The 20,228-nt window shown below is 41.7% G+C and overlaps 1 protein-coding gene across 1 annotated transcript; it reads right to left on the bottom strand.

The window, feature by feature from the left end:
* Positions 1–9,344: 9,344 nt before the first annotated feature.
* Positions 9,345–19,115, bottom strand: LOC120036615 (CMRF35-like molecule 1; the record flags this gene model as incomplete). The annotated part of the gene is made up of 5 exons (XM_038982997.1): positions 18,970–19,115; positions 17,709–18,044; positions 17,522–17,602; positions 9,699–9,806; positions 9,345–9,560 (listed from the first exon to the last, which is right to left on the bottom strand). Coding segments are annotated over exons 1-5 (781 nt in total), but the record flags the coding sequence as incomplete, so codon positions are not given.
* Between the last annotated feature and the right edge of the window lie 1,113 nt (positions 19,116–20,228).

Raw genomic sequence — 20,228 nt, 5'->3', positions numbered from 1 at the left:
TTCTAACAGCAGCTTCACCTGTGTGATCAGTGTAATGTAACGTTGTTCTATCCTGCTGGTTTCTACTCCACACCAGTAGGTCCCAGTATCATCTTCAGTCAGGTCCCTGATGGTCACTGTGAAGAATCTCTCTCTTCTGTTGTCAGACACAGAGAAACGACCAGCTTTTGTAGTTGTCTGGTGAGCAGAGGTCATATTAACACAAGTCTCGAAGTCATTGCTTTCCTTGCAGAAATACTTGATGCTGTCCTCATGGTCCTCTGGATAGTTGCATCTGATGGTAGCTTCTCCTCCCAGATAGGCCGTCTCTGTGACTGACTTCTCACAGCAGTCATCTGTCAATAGGAACACACATCACAACCTTAGTCTAATACTATAGACTGACTTCTCACAGCAGTCATCTGTCAATAGGAACACACATCACAACCTTAGTCTAATACTATAGACTGACTTCTCACAGCAGTCATCTGTCAATAGGAACACACATCACAACCTTAGTCTAGTACTATAGACTGACTTCTCACAGCAGTCATCTGTCAATAGGAACACACATCACAACCTTAGTCTAGTACTATAGACTGACTTCTCACAGCAGTCATCTGTCAATAGGAACACACATCACAACCTTAGTCTAGTACTATAGACTGACTTCTCACAGCAGTCATCTGTCAATAGGAACACACATCACAACCTTAGTCTAATACTATAGACTGACTTCTCACAGCAGTCATCTGTCAATAGGAACACACATCACAACCTTAGTCTAATACTATAGACTGACTTCTCACAGCAGTCATCTGTCAATAGGAACACACATCACAACCTTAGTCTAATACTATAGACTGACTTCTCACAGCAGTCATCTGTCAATAGGAACACACATCACAACCTTAGTCTAATACTATAGACTGACTTCTCACAGCAGTCATCTGTCAATAGGAACACACATCACAACCTTAGTCTAATACTATAGACTGACTTCTCACAGCAGTCATCTGTCAATAGGAACACACATCACAACCTTAGTCTACTACTATAGACTGACTTCTCACAGCAGTCATCTGTCAATAGGAACACACATCACAACCTTAGTCTAGTACTATAGACTGACTTCCCACAGCAGTCATCTGTCAATAGGAACACACATCACAACCTTAGTCTACTACTATAGACTGACTTCTCACAGCAGTCATCTGTCAATAGGAACACACATCACAACCTTAGTCTAGTACTATAGACTGACTTCTCACAGCAGTCATCTGTCAATAGGAACACACATCACAACCTTAGTCTAGTACTATAGACTGACTTCTCACAGCAGTCATCTGTCAATAGGAACACACATCACAACCTTAGTCTAATACTATAGACTGACTTCTCACAGCAGTCATCTGTCAATAGGAACACACATCACAACCTTAGTCTAATACTATAGACTGACTTCTCACAGCAGTCATCTGTCAATAGGAACACACATCACAACCTTAGTCTAGTACTATAGACTGACTTCTCACAGCAGTCATCTGTCAATAGGAACACACATCACAACCTTAGTCTAGTACTATAGACTGACTTCTCACAGCAGTCATCTGTCAATAGGAACACACATCACAACCTTAGTCTAGTACTATAGACTGACTTCTCACAGCAGTCATCTGTCAATAGGAACACACATCACAACCTTAGTCTAATACTATAGACTGACTTCTCACAGCAGTCATCTGTCAATAGGAACACACATCACAACCTTAGTCTAGTACTATAGACTGACTTCTCACAGCAGTCATCTGTCAATAGGAACACACATCACAACCTTAGTCTAGTACTATAGACTGACTTCTCACAGCAGTCATCTGTCAATAGGAACACACATCACAACCTTAGTCTAATACTATAGACTGACTTCCCACAGCAGTCACCTGTCAATAGGAACACACATCACAACCTTAGTCTAGTACTATAGACTGACTTCTCACAGCAGTCATCTGTCAATAGGAACACACATCACAACCTTAGTCTAGTACTATAGACTGACTTCTCACAGCAGTCACCTGTCAATAGGAACACACATCACAACCTTAGTCTAATACTATAGACTGACTTCTCACAGCAGTCATCTGTCAATAGGAACACACATCACAACCTTAGTCTAGTACTATAGACTGACTTCCCACAGCAGTCATCTGTCAATAGGAACACACATCACAACCTTAGTCTAATACTATAGACTGACTTCACACAGCAGTCATCTGTCAATAGGAACACACATCACAACCTTAGTCTAGTACTATAGACTGACTTCTCACAGCAGTCATCTGTCAATAGGAACACACATCACAACCTTAGTCTAATACTATAGACTGACTTCTCACAGCAGTCATCTGTCAATAGGAACACACATCACAACCTTAGTCTAGTACTATAGACTGACTTCACACAGCAGTCATCTGTCAATAGGAACACACATCACAACCTTAGTCTAATACTATAGACTGACTTCACACAGCAGTCATCTGTCAATAGGAACACACATCACAACCTTAGTCTAGTACTATAGACTGACTTCTCACAGCAGTCACCTGTCAATAGGAACACACATCACAACCTTAGTCTAATACTATAGACTGACTTCACACAGCAGTCATCTGTCAATAGGAACACACATCACAACCTTAGTCTAGTACTATAGACTGACTTCTCACAGCAGTCATCTGTCAATAGGAACACACATCACAACCTTAGTCTAATACTATAGACTGACTTCACACAGCAGTCATCTGTCAATAGGAACACACATCACAACCTTAGTCTAGTACTATAGACTGACTTCACACAGCAGTCATCTGTCAATAGGAACACACATCACAACCTTAGTCTAATACTATAGACTGACTTCACACAGCAGTCATCTGTCAATAGGAACACACATCACAACCTTAGTCTAGTACTATAGACTGACTTCATTGACTAGTGGTACTGATCATGTAATAACATATGTAGCTACATTCATTTTATAAAGTTAAAGTAAAAGTCTCTCACCATTCTTCACATCCAGCTCTACCTTGGTATAACTGTCAGGTGTAATAGGTTTGGCCACTCCACACCAAAAGGTCCCTTCATCTTGACTGGTCAGTTTTCTGATGATCACCTTGAAGTAGTTTCTTCCAGTGATGTCATACAGAGAGAATCTACCACTGTGTAACCAGGTGTTCTTCAATCCAGTTCTTATTTGATACTTACAACTCAAACTATACTGCCCCACGCAGAAATATTTCTCATGACTTCTTTCTCCTGTGGAATAATGACAGTCGATGATGACAGTTCCTCCAGAGTATCCTGTCACTTTGAAGGAGCTCAAACAACCTGTCAGTCAGACAAGGGAAAATACCTCTTCGTTTAGTGTTTTGTAATACTAATCAAATAAAATAAAATCTAAGTTTATTTTGTCACGTGGCCGAATACAACCGGTGTAGACCTTACAGTGAAATGCTTACTTACAAGCCTCTAACCCTAACAGTGCAATTTTTAAGTAAAAAATTGGTTTTAGGTAAACAATAGATAAGTAAAGAAATAAAATAAAACAGTAAAATGACAGTGAAAATAACAGTAGCGAGGCTATATACAGGTGGTACCGGTACAGAGACAACGTGCAGGGGCACCGGTTAGTTGGGCTAATTGAGGTAATATGTACATGTAGGTAGAGTTAAAGTGACTATGCATAGATGATACATGTACTTACAGTTAGGATTCCTACACCAGTGGCATCCTCAAATTATACACACAGTACATACATACACACCGTAGTGTGTCCTGATCTGTAGTAGCAGCCTTTATAAGAAAACTAACTGGATGTTATTACATTGTTATAGACAGTTATAACAAGCTTATTACCTGTCATCAAGGAGAGGAGGATGAATATCAGCAGGATCCTCATCTTGTTGTGTTCCAGGTTGGTCCAGGTGTCTACAGGTCCTGATATAATGTTGTGTTCTCTCCAGGTTGGTGCAGGTGTCTATAGGTCCTGATATAATGATGTGTTCTCTCCAGGTTGGTCCAGGTGTCTATAGGTCCTGATATAATGTTGTGTTCTCTCCAGGTTGGTGCAGGTGTCTATAGGTCCTGATATAATGCTGTGTTCTCTCCAGGTTGGTCCAGGTGTCTATAGGTCCTGATATAATGTTGTGTTCTCTCCAGGTTGGTCCAGGTGTCTATAGGTCCTGATATAATGCTGTGTGTTCAAGTCTACAACTCTCTCTGTTCTCTCTCTACTTATAGGAATTTAAATACAAACTTCATGTACTTTATGTACTCTCTCTCTCTCTCTCTCTCTCTCTCTCTCTCTCTCTCTCTCTCTCTCTCTCTCTCTCTCTCTCTCTCTCCCTCCTTCTCTCTCACTCACTCTTTGCGCTCGTACAACTATGTACTTCCCTATTTCTGCATCTCTCTCTCTCTCTACGTATTCAAACCCTCCTACCACATGTTATTTCTGACAGCCCCTCCTTGTTCCTCCTAAACCAATCACATCTGTTCCTACATCACACAGTAGAGAGAGATAGAGAGATCAGTGAGAAAAAAGAGAGGGAGAGAGGCCTCTTTGGATCAGAGCACAGAACCACATACGTTCATGCATACTGGTGGCTGTCTACAGAGGAGAGAAACAGAGTTATTCTACCACTGGAGACTGTCTACAGAGGAGAGAAACAGAGTTATTCTGTCACTGGAGACTGTCTACAGAGGAGAGAAACAGAGTTATTCTGCCACTGGAGACTGTCTACAGAGGAGAGAAACAGAGTTATTCTACCACTGGAGGCTGTCTACAGAGGAGAGATACAGAGTTATTCTACCACTGGAGACTGTCTACAGAGGAGAGAAACAGAGTTATTCTACCACTGGAGGCTGTCTACAGAGGAGAGAAATAGAGTTATTCTACCACTGGAGGCTGTCTACAGAGGAGAGAAGCAGAGTTATTCTACCACTGGAGACTGTCTACAGAGGAGAGAAACAGAGTTATTCTACCACTGGAGACTGTCTACAGAGGAGAGAAACAGAGTTATTCTGCCACTGGAGACTGTCTACAGAGGAGAGAAACAGAGTTATTCTACCACTGGAGACTGTCTACAGAGGAGAGAAACAGAGTTATTCTACCACTGGAGACTGTCTACAGAGGAGAGAAACAGAGTTATTCTACCACTGGAGGCTGTCTACAGAGGAGAGAAACAGAGTTATTCTACCACTGGAGACTGTCTACAGAGGAGAGAAACAGAGTTATTCTACCACTGGAGACTGTCTACAGAGGAGAGAAACAGAGTTATTCTACCACTGGAGACTGTCTACAGAGGAGAGAAACAGAGTTATTCTACCACTGGAGACTGTCTACAGAGGAGAGAAACAGAGTTATTCTACCACTGGAGGCTGTCTACAGAGGAGAGAAACAGAGTTATTCTACCACTGGAGACTGTCTACAGAGAGAAACAGAGTTATTCTACCACTGGAGACTGTCTACAGAGGAGAGAAACAGAGTTATTCTACCACTGGAGACTGTCTACAGAGGAGAGAAACAGAGTTATTCTACCACTGGAGACTGTCTACAGAGGAGAGAAACAGAGTTATTCTACCACTGGAGACTGTCTACAGAGGAGAGAAACAGAGTTATTCTACCACTGGAGACTGTCTACAGAGGAGAGAAACAGAGTTATTCTACCACTGGAGGCTGTCTACAGAGGAGAGAAACAGAGTTATTCTACCACTGGAGGCTGTCTACAGAGGAGAGAAACAGAGTTATTCTACCACTGGAGACTGTCTACAGAGGAGAGAAACAGAGTTATTCTACCACTGGAGGCTGTCTACAGAGGAGAGAAACAGAGTTATTCTACCACTGGAGACTGTCTACAGAGGAGAGAAACAGTTATTCTGCCACTGGAGGGCGCTCCCCCCTTTCTCTCTCCCTCCATCTCTCCCCCTCCCTTTCTATCTCCCTCAATCGCTCTCCCTCCATCTCTCTCTCCCTCCATCTCAGCTCTGTTTGTCTAGTGACAGTGGTACATGCTGATGAGACAGGTACTGAGTTTACTGACAGCATCAGTGGAGGCTGGTGAGGGGAGGACTACTTATAGTAATGTCTAGAATGGAACGTATCAAACACACAGAAATATATTGGTGCTTTAATGATAAATACACATAGTCTCATTTCCCATCAAGTGGAGTAAAATACACTGAATAATCAAAGGTTTCTGAAAGCTACAAACTGTCTCTTTTTGTTCAAGCCAGTTTTACATTCACAGTAGTGAATATGAAAGAATGAATGAATGAATGAACAGATGATTTAACTAACGAATGATGAATGAACAAACAAACAAATGAATACACAATATGAAAAAAAATATGAATAATGAACAAACAAATTAATTCATTATTAAACGAATATATGAACTAATTAACAAATGAACGATCAAATAAATGAATTATTTAAAAACACAAATGAATGACTAAATGACAACATGAACACATGAATGAATGAAAACATGAAAAAGTGAATTAATTCTGTGCCATACAGATCAGTGAAAGTAATAGACTATGTAGCAGAGTGTTTAATGGTGCAGTACATTATGAGGTGTCTACAGTAGTAGACTATGTAGCAGAGTGTTTAATGGTGCAGTACATTATGAGGTGTCTACAGTAGTAGACTATGTAGCAGAGTGTTTAATGGTGCAGTACATTATGAGGTGTCTACAGTAGTAGACTATGTAGCAGAGTGTTTAATGGTGCAGTACATTATGAGGTGTCTACAGTAGTAGACTATGTAGCAGAGTGTTTAAGGTGCAGTACATTATGAGGTGTCTACAGTAGTAGACTATGTAGCAGAGTGTTTAATGGACCAGTACATTATGAGTTGTCTACAGTAGTAGACTATGTAGCAGAGTGTTTAAGGTGCAGTACATTATGAGGTGTCTACAGTAGTAGACTATGTAGCAGAGTGTTTAATGGTGCAGTACATTATGAGGTGTCCACAGTAGTAGACTATGTAGCAGAGTGTTTAATGGTGCAGTACATTATGAGGTGTCTACAGTAGTAGACTATGTAGCAGAGTGTTTAGTACATTATGAGGTGTCTACAGTAATAGACTATGTAGCAGAGTGTTTAATGGTACAGTACATTATGAGGTGTCTACAGTAGTAGACTATGTAGCAGAGTGTTTAATGGACCAGTACATTATGAGGTGTCTACAGTAGTAGACTATGTAGCAGAGTGTTTAGTACATTATGAGGTGTCTACAGTAATAGACTATGTAGCAGAGTGTTTAATGGTGCAGTACATTATGAGGTGTCTACAGTAGTAGACTATGTAGCAGAGTGTTTAATGGTGCAGTACATTATGAGGTGTCTACAGTAGTAGACTATGTAGCAGAGTGTTTAATGGTGCAGTACATTATGAGGTGTCTACAGTAGTAGACTATGTAGCAGAGTGTTTAATGGTGCAGTACATTATGAGGTGTCTACAGTAGTAGACTATGTAGCAGAGTGTTTAATGGTGCAGTACATTATGAGGTGTCTACAGTAGTAGACTATGTAGCAGAGTGTTTAATGGTGCAGTACATTATGAGGTGTCTACAGTAGTAGACTATGTAGCAGAGTGTTTAATGGTGCAGTACATTATGAGGTGTCTACAGTAGTAGACTATGTAGCAGAGTGTTTAGTACATTATGAGGTGTCTACAGTAGTAGACTATGTAGCAGAGTGTTTAATGGTGCAGTACATTATGAGGTGTCTACAGTAGTAGACTATGTAGCAGAGTGTTTAATGGTGCAGTACATTATGAGGTGTCTACAGTAGTAGACTATGTAGCAGAGTGTTTAATGTTGCAGTACATTATGAGGTGTCTACAGTAGTAGACTATGTAGCAGAGTGTTTAATGGTGCAGTACATTATGAGGTGTCTACAGTAGTAGACTATGTAGCAGAGTGTTTAATGGTACAGTACATTATGAGGTGTCTACAGTAGTAGACTATGTAGCAGAGTGTTTAATGGTGCAGTACATTATGAGGTGTCTACAGTAGTAGACTATGTAGCAGAGTGTTTAATGGTGCAGTACATTATGAGGTGTCTACAGTAGTAGACTATGTAGCAGAGTGTTTAATGGTACAGTACATTATGAGGTGTCTACAGTAGTAGACTATGTAGCAGAGTGTTTAATGGTGCAGTACATTATGAGGTGTCTACAGTAGTAGACTATGTAGCAGAGTGTTTAATGGTGCAGTACATTATGAGGTGTCTACAGTAGTAGACTATGTAGCAGAGTGTTTAATGGTGCAGTACATTATGAGGTGTCTACAGTAGTAGACTATGTAGCAGAGTGTTTAATGGTACAGTACATTATGAGGTGTCTACAGTAGTAGACTATGTAGCAGAGTGTTTAATGGTGCAGTACATTATGAGGTGTCTACAGTAGTAGACTATGTAGCAGAGTGTTTAATGGTGCAGTACATTATGAGGTGTCTACAGTAGTAGACTATGTAGCAGAGTGTTTAATGGTGCAGTACATTATGAGGTGTCTACAGTAGTAGACTATGTAGCAGAGTGTTTAATGGTGCAGTACATTATGAGGTGTCTACAGTAGTAGACTATGTAGCAGAGTGTTTAATGGTGCAGTACATTATGAGGTGTCTACAGTAGTAGACTATGTAGCAGAGTGTTTAGTACATTATGAGGTGTCTACAGTAGTAGACTATGGAGCAGAGTGTTTAGTACATTATGAGGTGTCTACAGTAGTAGACTATGTAGCAGAGTGTTTAGTACATTATGAGGTGTCTACAGCTGTTGGGTCAGTGTCTGGGTTGTTACTAGCATCAGAGTCTTTACTGAAGGAAACAGTAGTATAGTGGAGACAGGCTGGATCTCTGGGGAAGTTGACAGTAGCATAGTGGAGACATGCTGGATCTCTGGGGAAGTTGACAGTAGCATAGTGGAGACAGGCTGGATCTCTGGGGAAGTTGACAGTAGCATAGTGGAGACAGGCTGGATCTCTGGGGAAGTTGACAGTAGCATAGTGGAGACAGGCTGGATCTCTGGGGAAGTTGACAGTAGCATAGTGAAGACAGGCTGGATCTCTGGGGTAGTTGACAGTAGCATAGTGGAGACAGGCTGGATCTCTGGGGAAGTTGACAGTAGCATAGTGGAGACAGGCTGGATCTCTGGGGAAGTTGACAGTAGCATAGTGGAGTCAGGCTGGATCTCTGGGGAAGTTGACAGTAGCATAGTGGAGACAGGCTGGATCTCTGGGGAAGTTGACAGTAGCATAGTGGAGTCAGGCTGGATCTCTGGGGAAGTTGACAGTAGCATAGTGGAGACAGGCTGGATCTCTGGTGAAGTTGACAGTAGCATACTGGAGACAGGCTGGATCTCTGGGGAAGTTGACAGTAGTATAGGTCACACTGTCTAGAACCTCTGCAAACGGACCAACTTTGGAATAAATTACATTTGTACAAGGATTGGTTGCCGTGGCAAATATGGAAGTGAAGTCACAGGCTGTATCTGTTGTGGCGATGGTACCTGTCTCTTGGTTGGCTGTCATGGAGAGGAAAACAAACATAGGTTATGTACTTTTTTGTAATGTATATTTTATTTTCATTAAATATTTTTTATTAACATTTATTTAGATGTTTTTATTTTTTAAAGAATGATTGTGTGTGATAACTACTGTACCTGTTGGTCTCCTGTCTCTGTCTCTCCTCTGTCTAAAGAACATGAACAGCAGCAGACCCAGCAGTAGTAGAACAACACCCAGAACAACACCAGAGAACATCACGTCACCTAGAACACCCAGAACATCACATCAGCTAGAACACCCAGACCAACACCAGAGAACATCACATCACCTAGAACATCCAGACCAACACCAGAGAACATCACATCACCTAGAACACCCAGACCAACACCAGAGAACATCACATCACCTAGAACACCCAGACCAACACCAGAGAACATCACATCACCTAGAACACCCAGACCAACACCAGAGAACATCACATCACCTAGAACACCCAGACCAACACCAGAGAACATCACATCACCTAGAACACCCAGACCAACACCAGAGAACGTCACGTCACCTAGAACACCCAGACCAACACCAGAGAACATCACATCACCTAGAACTCCCAGAGACAGTACTCAGGCATAATGTAACAGTGATGGTACATTTAGCTAGTCTCTACTGTACTGTACTTCTGTGTTTCTTCATTTCAGAGGGAGGGAGGAGGGAAGACAACATCAGACAGAGAAACATGTGGTGTTGAGGAGAGCAGAACATAGAGAGGATTTGTTAATGAGGTAGCAATAGTCACAGTCAGATTATTCAGTCTAATATAAAGTATCATATCAGGCAAAGGCAAAGTGTTTTTGTTATGGTTCGATCTCATTCAATGTCAGTAGGTGGAACATGTAATGTAATGGCTAGTTTCAACCACAAGGTGGTGTATCTTTAGATTCATGGTTGTAGTTTATAAGGGTTTGATGCTTGGTAGTTGTAGTCCATGTTACAGTATGGTGCTTGGTAGTTGTAGTCCATGTTACAGTATGATGCTTGGTAGTTGTAGTCCATGTTGCAGTATGATGCTTGGTAGTTGTAGTCCATGTTACAGTATGGTGCCTGGTAGTTTTAGTCCATGTTACAGTATGGTGCCTGGTAGCTGTAGTCCATGGTACAGTATGGTGCTTAGTAGTTGTAGTCCATGTTACAGTATGGTGCCTGGTAGCTGTAGTCCATGTTGCAGTATGATGCTTGGTAGTTGTAGTACATGTTACAATATGGTTCTTGGTATTGTAGTCCACATTATAGTACATTGCTTGGCAGTTGTAGTCCATTTTGCAGTACGGTGCTTGGTAGTTGTAGTGCATGTCACTGTAGGATGCTTGGTAGTTGTAGTCCATGTTACAGTATGGTGCTTGGTAGTTGTAGTCCATGTTACAGTATAATGCTTGGTAGATGTAGTTTATGTTTTTTATTTATTTATTATTTCACCTTTACTTAACCAGGTAGGCCAGATGAGAACAAGTTCTCATTTACAACTGCGACCAGGCCAAAATAAAGCAAAGCAGCGACAAAAACAACAACACAGAGTTATACATGGGATAAACAAATGTACAAATCAAATCAAATGTATTTATATTGCCCTTCTTACATCAGCTTATATTTCAAAGTGCTGTACAGAAACCCAGCCTAAAACCCCAAACAGCAAGCAATGCAGGTGTAGAAGCACGTGGCTAGGAAAAACTCCATAGAAAGGCCAAAACCTAGGAAGAAACCTAGAGAGGAACCAGGCTATGAGGGGTGGCCAGTCCTCTTCTGGCTGTGCCAAGTGGAGATTATAACAGAACATGGCAAAGATGTTCAAATGTTCATAAATGACCAGCATGGTCAAATAATAGTAATCACAGTGAACAGGTCAGGGTTACATAGCCGCTGATGATGTAAGGAGGTAAATAAATAGGCCATAGTTAGTGAAGTTAGTGAAGTTAGTAACTGTAACGCTCATCTTTCTCCTCGTCTGAAGAGGAGCATGGATCGGACCAATATGCAGCGTGGTTTGAATACATACTTATTTTGTTAACCTTTTCTCAATAGGGGGTGCTGTTTTCACTTTGTAAAAATTTCGTTCCCAAATTAAACTGCCTCGTACTCAATTCTTGCTCGTACAATATGCATATTATTATTACTATTGGATAGAAAACACTCTCTAGTTTATAAAACCGTTTGAATTATATCTGTGAGTAAAACAGAACTCGAGTTGGAGCAATCTTCCTGTCAGCAAGTGAGAAATCTGAAATCAGCCAGGCTGTTCTGAGGTCAGTTTATTAATTTGCATGTCTTCTATTGGTTGAGATGCACTGCATACGCCTTCCCCTGGATGTCAGCAAATAGTGAGAATTGGAATGGAGTTGCTAGGCAGATCTGAGGCCATATAAATGGACTGGGAACGTGGGGTCCTCTCTTTCCTTCATTCGCCATGACGCAAGACAGACCTCAGGATGGCGTTCTAGAAAACTCCCGTTATAGCCCTTAGATATATCCGGCTCTGATTTTATTCGATATAGGTGTTAAAGACATCATAATGTTGTTATTTTAAACCGAGTTATATCAGTTTATATCAGTATATTGCGATTTTCGGATATTTATTTGTGCTGCGTTCTAGTGAGTTGGGCACATCTGGGCCACATGGCTAATGTTTACTGCTAATTCCAAAGTTGAAGGCGACAATCTACAAAGCACCCCCATCAGTAAAAAAGCTGACTAGCATAGCCTAGCATAGCGTCACAAGTAAATACTAGCATCTAAATATCATTAAATCACAAGTCCAAGACACCAGATGAAAGGTACACATCTTGTGAATCAAGCCAACATGTCCGATTTTTAAAATGTTTTACAGGGAAGACAAAATATGTAAATCTATTAGCTAACCACGTTAGCAAAAGACACCACTTTTTTTTACTCCAACAGTTTCTTACTCCATCACTAGCTATCACAAATTCTACCAAATAAAGAAATAAATAGCCACTAACCAAGAAAAAACTTCATCAGATGAGTCTGATAACATATTTATTGTATAGCATATGTTTTGTTCGAAAAATTTGCATATTTCAGGTATAAATCATAGTTTACATTTCAGCTACAATCAGAAATTGCACCGAAAGCAGCCATAATATTTACAGACACCAACGTCAAATACCTAATTACTCATCATAAAACATTTCTGAAAAATACATAGTGTACAGCAATTGAAAGACAGGCATCTTGTGATTCCAGACAATATTTCCGATTTATCAAGTGTTTTACAGCGAAAACAAAATGTAGCGTTATATTAGCGTAGCCACAATAGCCAGAAACACTTGGGCGCCGACGACCAGTTCACATGCACGACAAATATTAGAAATAGCATCATAAAATGTTTCTTACTTTTGGTGATCTTTGTCCAGAACAGTCGTTGTTTGAATCTGGAACGGCAAATTTCCCTCTTCATTTAGCATGGGCACTTGCCAAGTGCTACATATCTCTCCAACGTCAACAAAGTCAGAGAACGGAACACGGCAAAACTCCCGAAAAAATTTCAATAATCTGATTAAACTATATTGAAAAAACATACTTTACGATGATATGGTCACATGTATCAAATAAAATCTAAGACGGAGAAGTTAGTCGTTCATAACGACAGCTAAAAAAGAAGGCAAGTCCATGTCCTCTTTGCGCTCTCCAGAAACAGGAAGTGGACGGTCACGTCAAAGAAAGAGCTTTTATTCCACCTTAGACCAAGATAAACACAACATTTTTTCTCTCACAACCTCTTGACCAACCAGGGGAAGGTGTATGAAGTGTACGTAGCCTCTTACGTCTTATGCCCATGTATAGGCAAGAAGTTGAACAGAGCATAGATTTCTGACATTCCACTTCCTGGTCAGGAAAAGTGCTGCAGAATGAGTTCTGTTTCACTCAGATAAATAATTCAAACGGTTTTAGAAACTAGAGAGTGTTTTCTATCCAATAGTAATAATAATATGCATATTGTATGAGCAAGAATTGAGTACGAGTCCGTTTGAAATGGGCACTATTTAACTGGCTACTCAATGCTGCCCCTTGCAGCCATAAGAAGTTAAGTATATCCCAGTTTAGGTCACCTAACAGTACGAACTCTGACGATAGATGGGGGGCAATCAATTCCCATATGATGCCCAGGGCACAGCTGGGAGCTGAGGGGGGTCTATAACAAGTGGCAACAGTGAGAGACTTGTTTCTGGAGAGATAGATTTTTAAAAGTAGTAGCTCGAACTATTTGGGCATAGACCTGGATAGTAGGACAGAACTCTGCAGGCTATCTCTACAGTAGATTGCAACTCCGCCCCCTTTAGCAGTTCTATCTTGACGGAAAATGTTGTAAAAGGGGATGGAAATTTCAGAATTTTTGGTGGCATTCCTAAGCCAGGATTCAGACACGGGGTTGGCGGAGTGTGCTAAAGCAGTGAATAAAATAAACTTAGGGAGGAGGCTTCTGATGTTAACATGCATGAATCCAAGACTTTTCCCTGTTACAGAAGTCAACAAATGAGACTGTCTGGGGACACACAGGGCCTTGGTTAACCTCTACATCACCAGAGGAACAGAGGAGGGTACGGCTAAAGGCTATAAGAACTGATGGTCTAGTGCGTTCGGAACAGAGAGTAAAAGGAGCAGACTTCTGGGCGTGGTAGGATAGATTCAGGCCATAATGCACAGACAAGAGCATGGTAGTGTGCGAGTAGAGTGGAGGTAAACCTAGGCATTGAGTGACAATAAGAGAGGCTGCATCTCTGGAAGCGGCAGTTAAGCTAGGTGCGGTCTCCGCATGTGTGGGAGGTGGGGCAAGGGAGCTAACCGAGGCATGTAGAGCGGGACTAGGGGCTTCGCGGTTAAACAAAGCAATGAGAGCTACGCTAAACAACAGTATACAAGGCATATTGACATTAGAGGGAGGCATAAAGCAATCACAGGTGTTGATTGGGAGGGCTAAGACAACATCGGGAAAAACAGCTAAGACAACAACAACGGGTAAATGGCGATGAATGGAGAGGGTCAGTTAGCTACACACAGGGCCTGAGTTCGAGGCTGTGGCCAACAGATAAACAATATTAAGTACCGTGTTAATGAACAGTCCAGTAGGCATCAGCTGTGTAGCCTAGTGATCATAGCGTCCAACAAGCAGCAATGGACGAAACAGGGAGCCGCTCGGCAGTCGTCACTATGCTAGGCGAGCGTGAGACACTGCGCTCAGAGAGCTAACGGGCCGGGGCTAGTAGCTGGGTCCTCACCGACATCAACGACGCAGAGGCCGGTTGAGAGCACATCGGCCGAAATACGTCAGCAGACCAGTCGTGATGGATCTGCGGGGCTCTGTGTCGAAAAGGGTCCAGGACAATTGGCAAGAGAGGTATTGTAGTCGATGTACTTTGTTTGCTAGCCGGGGGAATGGGCCTAGCTCGAGGCTAACTGGTGCTTGCCTCTGGACAAGGGCGTTAGCCACGATAGCCACTCTGTAGCAGCTAGCTAGCTGCAATGATCCGGTGTATTGGTCCAGAGCATGTGGCAGGAATCCAGTGACGTAGTGGGGAAAGAAAATCAGTCCAATATGCTCAGGGCTGATATCGCGCGGTGGAGACTGGCAGATATTATCTGGGCTATCCGGGCTAAAGCGGCTGGTGTCTGTGCTAAAGGTAAAGACTGCTAGCAGTGGCTAACAATGACTAAATAGCTAGTAGCTAATTAGCTGGCTAGCACCTGAAGGCTAGCTTCTGAAGGCTAGCAGATCCATGCCACTTTGGGTAAAACGGGTTGCAGGAAGGTATATTTAATTCGAAATTGGAAAAAGAGATTGAAATGTATACAGAAAATCTAAAAAATCTGAATATTTACACTGGACAAAAACGGGCCAAAAACAAAAACGTCTTGCTGCTACGCCATCTTGGAAACAATGTTACAGTATGGTGCTTGGTAGTTGCAGTTTATCTCTCAGTATCATGTGGTGCTGAGGGTTCATTATGTTACCTTGGTGATGCTGTTGTTACCTTGTGTTCTAGTCATGTCTGTGGTGGTGATGCTGTTGTTACCTTGTGTTCTAGTCATGTCTGTGGTGGTGATGCTGTTGTTACCTTGTGTTCTAGTCATGTCTGTGGTGGTGATGCTGTTGTTACCTTGTGTTCTTGTCATGTCTGTGGTGGTGATGCTGTTGTTACCTTGTGTTCTTGTCATGTCTGTGGTGGTGATGCTGTTGTTACCTTGTGTTCTAGTCATGTCTGTGGTGGTGATGCTGTTGTTACCTTGTGTTCTAATCATGTCTGTGGTGGTGATGCTGTTGTTACCTTGTGTTCTAGTCATGTCTGTGGTGGCATTGTTGTTACCTTGTGTTCTAGTCATGTCTGTGGTGGTGATGCTGTTGTTACCTCGTGTTCTAGTCATGTCTGTGGTGGTGATGCTGTTGTTACCTCGTGTTCTAGTCATGTCTGTGGTGGTGATGCTGTTGTTACCTTGTCTTCTAGTCATGTCTGTGGTGGTGATGCTGTTGTTACCTTGTGTTCTAGTCATGTCTGTGGTGGTGATGCTGTTGTTACCTTGTGTTCTAGTCATGTCTGTGGTGGTGATGCTGTTGTTACCTTGTGTTCTAGTCATGTCTGTGGTGGTGATGCTGTTGTTACCTTGTGTTCTAGTCATGTCTGTGGTGGTGATGCTGTTGTTACCTTGTGTTCTAGTCATGTCTGTGGTGGTGATGCTGTTGTTACCTTGTGTTCTAGTCATGTCTATGGTGGTGATGCTGTTGTTACCTTGTGTTCTAGTCATGTCTATGGTGGTGATGCTGATGTTACCTTGTCTTCTAGTCATGTCTGTGGTGGTGGTGATGTTGTTACCTTGTGTTCTAGTCATGTCTGTGGTGATGATGTTGTTGTTACCTTGTCTTCTAGTCATGTCTGTGGTGGTGATGCTGTTGTTACCTTGTGTTCTAGTCATGTCTGTGGTGGTGATGCTGTTGTTACCTTGTGTTCTAGTCATGTCTATGGTGGTGATGCTGTTGTTACCTTGTGTTCTAGTCATGTCTGTGGTGGTGATGCTGTTGTTACCTTGTGTTCTAGTCATATCTATGGTGGTGATGCTGTTGTTACCTTGTGTTCTAGTCATGTCTATGGTGGTGATGCTGTTGTTACCTTGTGTTCTAGTCATATCTATGGTGGTGATGCTGTTGTTACCTTGTGTTCTAGTCATGTCTGTGGTGGTGATGCTGTTGTTACCTTGTGTTCTAGTCATATCTATGGTGGTGATGCTGTTGTTACCTTGTGTTCTAGTCATGTCTATGGTGGTGATGCTGTTGTTACCTTGTGTTCTAGTCATGTCTATGGTGGTGATGCTGTTGTTACCTTGTCTAGAGAGAGAATGCGCCTGCGAGAGATTGCGTACTTGTTTACGTGTGTAGTTTGGGGTGCGTATTTCTGAGGCTGAAAACAATAACCACTCTGTGTGTTTCAGAAGAAGTGGTGTGAACCTTGACCTTGAGGCCCTGATGTTCTTATGTCAGAAACACACAATGACTGTAACTACTAGTCTCTCAATACAGAACCTCTCTGAGTACAGTTACAATACTAAAGATAATGACTGTAACTACTAGTCTCTCAATACAGAACCTCTCTGAGTACAGTTACAATACTAAAGATAATGACTGTAACTACTAGTCTCTCAATACAGAACCTCTCTGAGTAGTTACAATACTAAAGATAATGACTATAACTACTAGTCTCTCAATACAGCACCTCTGAGTACAGTTACAATACTAAAGATAATGACTATAACTACTAGTCTCTCAATACAGCACCTCTCTGAGTACAGTTACAACACTAAAGATAATAACTGAACAGGTTATAGGGACTAAATAACATGGTTAATATCAGTGACTGGGGGAGAGGGAGATGTAGGTGTGTAGTCTTTAGAGAGCCGTGTCTCTTAGGGTAATATGTACCAGTGGTGATGTTTGTTGATGGGTGTGTTGTGGAGAGGAGAGGTCTGGATGTGACTGGGTCAGGTTTGGGAGGAACAGGAGCTGTGAGAGAGAAACAGAGAAACAAAGAATGTATCAGCACAAATATATATAGTACAACACGTCACATTAATCATTAGCACACAAAAATACATTCTCAGACACAAACCTCTGTCCACAGTGAGCCTGACTTCAGTTGGCTCATCATGTCCCCATGTATTCACTCCACACCAGTATGTATCAGAATCCTCTTGGATCAGGTTAGTGATGGTCACAGTGAAGACTCTTCTCTCTGTGTCGTCATACAGAGAATATCTCCCTTGATGAGTCCACGCTGGGTGCCGTTGTTTTTGGGTTTGGATGACAACAACACTGTCTCTGTATATCCCTTTAGAGAGGTACTTCTGGTATGTCTCATACCCCCGATCATAAGGACACTGAATGTGAGCATTTCCTCCTTCTGTTGCTCTGTTTGTAATCACCCCGGACAACACACAGACCACAGCTACAACAGAAACACAGATACAGAGTTATAGTATGTACAGACATCCTCAGATTGTGTTATTGATAGACTCTCACATCACCGTCTTGGCAGCTCTGTTCTAGTCTAATGTATTGTTAGATTCTGGGTGAAACTTGGAACACTGTTATACGCAGAAGCATAGTATATAAAGGAGTGAAAGAGACTGGTTTTTACATCAGAGTTAATGGTTATCTGTAGAAGACAGACAGATGGCTTTGGAATGTGTTGGGTGGACGGGAGGAAGTCACAAGATTGCTATAGGGGAAGTGGATGGACATCTGTTGATTAGGCGAAGGAGCGGTTGAGGTCAGGTCAGACCCCCTGAAGGGAGAAATGCTGGTTTATTATCCTATTACCCTGTGGAACCATAAGGTGTAAGGATTGGAGAGAAGGAGGCCTAGTGGAGTATATATACTTGTGATGGTGGGATTTGTTGTTGTCTGAATACAGCTGTATCAACCCTTTGGGAAGAATTAAACTTGGTTAAGCGTCTCTAGTGTCCGTGAGTTAATTACTTTGAAAATTACAACCTAACAGTATGGACATTGAGAATCAAGGGAAACATGTTTAATGAAGACCTGATCTGTTAATTACTAATAAAGTTTGGTACTGGCCTAGTTCAGGACTCCAGCAATACAGTAAAACAGTGTCAAATGATAAAGTAGTAAAGTAATAAAGTACAGTATCGATCACTATGGTATAAAATGATTCATGCTCAGTATTGATCACCGTGGTATAAAATGATACATGCTCAGTATTGATCACTATGGTATAAAATGACACATGCTCAGTACTGAGTTATGTGTTCTGTGAGTAACACAGTTGAATAGGGGGTGTGTATTAATGTATTGAGGTCTGATAGTAACAGTTCAATATGGGGTGTGTATTAATGTATTGAAGTACTCACCACAAAGGAGGCTGATGTTGACAGACATGAGGCTCTTCATTCTTCTCTCTGGCTCCTCTTCTATGTTTTAAAAATTACACTGCTCTCCACTTACTCCAGTCACTGAACACAACTCTATCCACGTTTAAGAGTTCTGGTAGATGTCATGTCATCTCTCTCTCTCTCTCTCTCTCTCTCTCTCTCTCTCTCTCTCTCTCTCTCTCTCTCTCTCTCTCTCTCTCTCTCTCTCTCTCTCTCTCTCTCTCTCTCTCTCTCTCTCTCTCTCTCTCTCTCTCTCTCTCTCTCTCTCTCTCTCTCTCTCTCTCTCTCTCTCTCTCTCTCTCTCTCTCTCTCTCTCTCTCTCTCTCTCTCTCGCTCTCTCTCGCTCTCTCTCTCTCTCTCAGCAAAAAGGTTGGGTCTTAGTGAAGACATGTTATCCAGTACTGGCTCTACAGTACTGGATAACAACAGCAAACTCAGCCTTCATAGTTCAAAACAAGACACCCAGGAGATTGTTATTATTAACCTGTACTATTATAATACTTTAACTATATTGTCATCATATCAACAATGTGTTGCTCCTCTGCTGAAACAAACATGGTAACTTTAGAACAGAGAAGTTGACAGTTTTAACTCTTTGTCAACACAGCTAGATGAGTTCTCTTGTGGTTTAGAAGTCTAACATCCGGCCGGTTTGAACCAGTTTCACTCTGCAGCACATATAGATCTGGAGACACTGAGGACACACCTAAAACACCGTACATAGCCATAATATAAAACTGTTCTGAGTGTAATGTTCTCTGTTTGTTTCACGTTTGTTTATTATCTTTTTCACTTGCTTTGACAATGTAAACATGTTTCTCATGTCAATTTAGTCCATTGAGTTTTGAGAGAGACTTTCAATATAGGAAGAAAGAGCACTTCAGAAACACCCTGCTGTCAAAGTGTAAACTTCAACTGTCTATATATCACACAGACATCAACTACATCACCCATGCACAGACCCACATACTCACACCCCATACTCCAGCACCCGCGTCACTCTCCACCACAAGGCCTCAAACTACCATCTTGTTCTGCTGAAACAAACATGGTAACTTTAGAACAGAGAAGTTGACAGTTTTAACACTTTGTCACCACAGCTAGCTGAGTTGTCTGGTGGTTTAGAAGTCTAAACTCCGGCCGGCTTGAACCAAATATAGTGCAAATATAGACCTGGAGACAAACACGTCACTTCATAGAAATCATCAGGATGTGCAGGCTAATGCCCTCCCCCTCAC

This window comes from Salvelinus namaycush, unplaced genomic scaffold (assembly GCF_016432855.1).
Source record: "Salvelinus namaycush isolate Seneca unplaced genomic scaffold, SaNama_1.0 Scaffold1399, whole genome shotgun sequence".
Classification (NCBI taxonomy): Eukaryota; Metazoa; Chordata; class Actinopteri; order Salmoniformes; family Salmonidae; genus Salvelinus; species Salvelinus namaycush.
This window is presented reverse-complemented; position numbering and strand designations above follow the sequence as displayed.